At 36.7% G+C, this 5,524-nt stretch overlaps 1 protein-coding gene across 1 annotated transcript; it reads left to right on the top strand.

Annotated features, from left to right (window-relative positions):
* The first annotated feature begins 2,513 nt into the window (after nt 1-2,513).
* On the top strand, nt 2,514-4,950 carry LOC143853969 (uncharacterized). Its single transcript, XM_077363666.1, has 10 exons — nt 2,514-2,556; nt 2,697-3,031; nt 3,121-3,273; nt 3,344-3,427; nt 3,515-3,672; nt 3,748-3,835; nt 3,920-4,015; nt 4,130-4,345; nt 4,422-4,519; nt 4,603-4,950. The coding sequence occupies exons 1-10, from the start codon at nt 2,514-2,516 to the stop codon at nt 4,751-4,753; spliced, it is 1,422 nt and encodes a 473-aa protein (XP_077219781.1). The 3' UTR covers nt 4,754-4,950.
* The last annotated feature ends 574 nt before the right edge of the window (nt 4,951-5,524 follow it).

The following is a 5,524-nucleotide window of genomic DNA, read 5'->3' as shown; positions in this document are numbered from 1 at the left end:
TCTCTCCGGCCCTCTTTCTCAACGGCACCCTCTCTGTGGACAGCACCCTCTCTCTCGACGGCATCCTCTCTCTCAACGGCATCCTCTCTCCGGCCCTCTCTCTCCGGTAGCCTCTGATTCTGAGCGAACCTCCTCTCCCAGGTTGGTAGTCTCTCCCTCTCAGTTAGTTTTTGAGATATTAAGTTAGGATTTTGAGAAAATCAGTTTAGAAACAAAAAATTAGGGGTTTTGAGAAAATCATTTTAGGGGTTTTGGAAAAATCAGTACTCTCTCTCTCAAAATCCCTATTTTTTATAAATCTATGGTTTAAAGCCCTAAAGTTTGGTTTAAAACCCTATTTTTTATAGAAATCTATGGTTTAAAGACCTAAAGTTTGGTTTAAAACCCTATTTTGTTAACAAATATATGGTTTAAAGACCTAAAGTTTTGTTTGAACCATTAATTTGTTAGAAATGTATGGTTTATAGCCATAAAGTCTGGTTTAAACCCGTAATTGTTTGAACCCATATTTTGAAAATCCCCTAAGTTTTGAAATATAATGGTTTCAACCAAAATTTGATAGAAATATTTTGTTAAAACCCCTATTCAGTTTACAGAACCCCTAATTTTTCAGAACTATATGGTTTAAACCAATAATTGTCACACATTATTGGTTTAAACCCTTAAATGTTGAATAATAAATGGTTTAAACCAATAATGTTGAAAAGTCATTCGCTTGAATTCCTTCTATTTCGGAAAACAGGTTTTATCCCTTGTATTTCGGAAAACAGCTGTTAAGTTTTGAAAAATGATGGTTTAAACCAATATTTCTTGTAAATCTCAGGTTAAAACCTCTATTTTTTCGAAAATTAGTTGAGAAAACCGTTAATATTTTGACAATATATGGTTTAAACCAATAATTTCTCCCACCTTATTGGTTTACACCCCTAAATCTTGAATAATAAATGGTTTAAATCAATAATTTTTGACAAATCATTTGTTTAAAGCCCTTCTATTTCGGAAATCAGCCCCTAAGTTTTCAAAAATAATTGTTTAAACCAATATTTGATATAAAGCATTGGTTTAAACCGCTAATACTTGAAAAATCAATAGTTTAAACCCCTAATTTCTGAGCAATCATTGGTTTAAACCCCTAAATCTTGAATAATAAATGGTTTAAATCAATCATTTTTGACAAATCATTTGTTTAGACCCCTTCTATTTCGGAAATCAGCCCCTAAGTTTTGAACAATAATCGTTTAAACCAATATTTGATATAAAGCATTGGTTTAAACCCCTAATTTCTGAGCAATCATTGGTTTAAATCCCTAAATCTTGAATAATAAATGGTTTAAATCAATAATGTTTGACAAATCATTTGTTTAGACCCCTTCTATTTCGGAAATCAGCCCCTAAGTTTTGAACAATAATGGTTTAAACCAATATTTGATATAAAGCATTGGTTTAAACCTCTAATTTATGAGCAATCATTGGTTTAAACCCCTAAATCTTGAATAATAAATGGTTTAAATCAATAATGTTTGACAAATCATTTGTTTAGACCCCTTCTATTTCGGAAATCAGCCCCTAAGTTTTGAACAATAATGGTTTAAACCAATATTTGATATAAAGCATTGGTTTAAACCCCTAATTTCTGAGCAATCATTTGTTTAAACCCCTAAATCTTGAATAATAAATGGTTTAAATCAATAATGGTTGACAAATCATTTGTTTAGACCCCTTTATATTTCGGAAATCAACCCCTAAGTTTTGAACAATAATGGTTTAAACCAATATTTGATATAAAGCATTGGTTTAAACCCCTAATTTCTGAGCAATCATTGGTTTAAACCCCTAAATCTTGAATAATAAATGGTTTAAATCAATAATTTTTGACAAATCATTTGTTTAAACCCCTTCTATTTCAGAAATCAGCCCCTAAGTTTTGAACAATAATGGTTTAAACCAATATTTGATATAAAGCATTGGTTTAAACCCCTAATTTCTGAGCAATCATTGGTTTAAACCCCTAAATCTTGAATAATAAATGGTTTAAATCAATATTTTTCGACAAATCATTTGTTTAAACCCTTTATATTTTTGAAATCAGCTCCTAATATTTGAAAAACAATTGTTTAAACCAATATTTGATATATAGCATTTGTTTAAACCCCTAATTCTTGAAAAATCAATAGTTTAAACCAATAATTGATCGGAAATCATTATTTTAAACCCGAAATATTTGAGAAATTAGTTGGTTTAAATCAGTTGTTAACTTTTTTTCATCACATTATGTTTGAACAGGTCGAAATCTGATTTAGTGGATTTGATTCCATCTTTTCCCCCTAGTGATCATCTCATCAAACCATGGTAATGCCTCCGTTATTCTTTTAAGCCTTGTATTTTTTAAAATGTTATATATATATATCTAATAATGGTTTGTTTTGCAGGCGTCTTATGCTACGTCGAGATGCTGCCCCTCTAAGTTTGCCGAATTCTTCAGGTCCCTTGAGTTGAGGAAAGCACATACCGATATGCTAGAGCGCGGCCCATTTGGAGCCTTGCTTAATTTGGAAGGTCTGAAATTGCACAAGGCAATTTTGACCGTCCTTGTGCGATCTTGGATACCCAAGTCTAGGGCATTTCAAATAGGTGGTATATTACTCCCCTTTGAGGTAAGAGATTTAGCATTGGCATTAAGCCTCTAAGCCTTGTAGGAGATAGAATACGAATAGACTGGGATTCGACAGAGGATGTGAGATTTGGTGAGATTACAGATGTTATAAGGGCGGAGTCCAGATCGGATGAGATTGCATCGGTCCACGCAACAGTGAGACATGTGTTGCTGCTTCTGTGCTGCTGTGTGCTTTTTGCCCGAGCTGACCCTGTGGATCACAGGACGAAATCCTGCCTCTTCCCCTACTTAGGAGCAGAGACCGTGGGAAGAATTGCTTGGACATACCCTGTCTACGACTTCCTGGTAGAGTCATTGGATTCATATTCGAAAAACAGAAAGACAGGATATATCACCGGATGCGCTATTATGCTACAGGTGAAGAGTACATATATTATATACATGATTACTCTTTTGTAAGTTTGGTTTTTTGTTCTTTAAAGGCTGACTGTCTGTCTTCATTCCAGGTGTGGCTCTTTGAGCATACTACCTTGTGGGCACCTTCAGCTCCAGATGCACATCCACGCCTATTAAAGTGGATCACAGGGATCGATACACGGAGGAGTGACCATGCAGCCCTTATCAGACAGATCCGTGATAGGAGGCTAAAGAAGACCCAGGTTAGACCTAGAGCTTCTGTACTCCCTTAGTACTCACTTTTTCTAACCGAGATTAACTATTCGATTTCAGGTTGTGAGGTGCCTACTACCTCTTCCTCGAGAAGAGGGCCTGCTATCTTTCACGGCAGATGAGGCTGATACTGTGATGGGAGAGGTAACGAAAATCACTCTCTTTCTTGCATAGGGTCGTTATATTCAAGTTATCTAAATTTTCTCTATTGTTGATACATTTATAAGAAAGAAGCTTCTGCGACCGCCCCAACAGTTGAGGAATGCCTCTCAATACACTAGTTCACCGTATACGGCTTTCGGGACTAAGAAGGTCAATGATAAAGCATTGCTGGTGGCAGACCCGCAATGCCATCGGTTGCTCCCTAAGGTTCTTGCGCTTCCCCCAAGGTAAATTGGATTGAAGCCCTTTTCCAATATAGTTATCTAGCCTTTGTAAATCCTAAACTATCAGGTGTTTTGCAGCGAACGAGTTATACAGGTCAACGGCGAGTTCCTGTGTGCCGAGGACTTGCTTATCCTTAACAACCCCATTGAGTGGTTAAGTTCTCCGGTAAATAATTTGGTTATTTATTCTAGAGCTGAATTCTTTCACCATCGATATTTGTCTCAAATCTCTATATGTTATTTTACGTAGATTATGAATGTATACGCCGAATATCTAAACGTTCGGGACGAAAATAAAAGAAAGCCTGGAGAAAGAGCCTGTGTGGCCATTACTACCTTCCTCTATGTAAGAATAGATAGTTTTCATTCCCAATCAGAAGTTATTTTTTATAGGTGGTTGTTCACAAGGTTCGAATTTGTTTTGCTCACTCCATTAACTTCTCTTGTATTATTTTTTTAGGATTGTCTAACTAGCAAAGACTACACTGGCTCCGATAGTCTTATGAAGTTTGTGAAACGATTAAACGAGTACCCGCCGGATACCCTAAAAAGAGTCTTATTCCCGCTGCATGTCCCTCAGCATTGGATTCGCCTGGTCCTCGATATGGTGGACGAGAAGTTCTACATCTTCAACTCCTTGCGAGAGCAGATCTACTATAGAGATGTTGTACCATTGGTGAGTTCGGGTCCCACTTTCCTTGGTTATATTTCAATGTATATAAAATCTTTAGCTTGTATGGATTGTTTTATAGATACGATACCTTGAACGGCTATACATAAGTATGTGGGACTTCGATGTAAGCAAGTTTAGTGTGGTGGAAGTCGAGAAGAGGCCCTTACAACTCAACAGGTAATAAATTTCACTTAAAATCAGTTTGGAAGTTTAAATTAATTGTGGAAGAGCGTGGTCGATGATGTGTTGTTGTTTTGCAGTAATGATTGCGGGCTGTTTGTGCTTAAGGAGATGGACTGCCTGGCACGTGACGTTCCGCCAGAGTTCAGTCAGGCAGATATAGAGCTGATGAGAGGACAATTGTTGGAGGATTTCTTAGAAGGGCGGTGTGGCACGGTTCTGAACTTGTAGGAGTTGATGAACAGGCAGGCTTGGCGAGGTTGAATTCCATTTCAAATGTAGGCTTGTAAGAAACAATATCCTTGTAATGTTTATATGTGGGTAAAGGCTGGGAAGATGCTAAAAATCGTTTTTCATATCAACATTGTATTTGGTTTGTCTTTTTGTACCAACCACCAGAAAATGCTGTTGTAAATAAGATAGGCTTTACACGGATATGTAAGTGGTACACATTCCAACACGAAAACATCTCTGTTGTTCTATATGTGGATCTTATCAAATACATGGATGATGGTTTGTAGTCTATAAATTTGTTTTAGATTTTGAGATCCAATGTAAGCCGAAAGTTAATTACTTCAGTCGAACTTATAAAAGTAAATTTCTAGCCAATAATCAGTTTTGAACCCAAAAAAAAATTAAATAAATCGTAGAAACTCTACTGCGGAATTCCGAGAAAAGTTTCGGAATTCCGCAGTAGCCATATACGAAACCCCAACATACGAAATTGTTACTGCGGAATTCCGCGAATTTTGTCGGAATTCCGCAGTCGGAATTCCGAGTTCTTACTCGGAATTCCGCAGTAACCCAATTAGGCAAAAAAAAAGGTCTCGGAATTCCGAATGTTTTTACGGAATTCCGAGAGTCGGCCCAGGCGCGCATAATGAGTGGACGGACTCGGTTTTTCTCATTTTTTTTCCCTTTTTCTCCTCTATCTCAAAAACCTCCTTTGTTTTTCTTTTTTTTTCCCTAAATCCACCATCCATCCTCCCTCCATCCTCGATC

The sequence above is a fragment of the Tasmannia lanceolata genome, unplaced genomic scaffold (genome assembly GCF_043159265.1).
Source record: "Tasmannia lanceolata isolate RefF3 unplaced genomic scaffold, GAP_Taslan_0.1 ptg000020l, whole genome shotgun sequence".
Taxonomy (NCBI): domain Eukaryota; kingdom Viridiplantae; phylum Streptophyta; class Magnoliopsida; order Canellales; family Winteraceae; genus Tasmannia; species Tasmannia lanceolata.
The sequence above is the reverse complement of the archived record's forward strand: the minus strand, read 5'-3'. Positions and strand labels throughout refer to the sequence as shown.

Coding starts and splice junctions, on each gene's coding strand:
- LOC143853969 (XM_077363666.1), top strand. CDS start 2,514: ATGCTAGAGCGCGGCCCATTTGGAGCCTTGCTTAATTTGGAAG. Junction 3,428..3,514: donor CTGATACTGTGATGGGAGAG/GTAACGAAAATC, acceptor TTTATAAGAAAG/AAGCTTCTGCGACCGCCCCA. Junction 3,673..3,747: donor GTTCTTGCGCTTCCCCCAAG/GTAAATTGGATT, acceptor GGTGTTTTGCAG/CGAACGAGTTATACAGGTCA.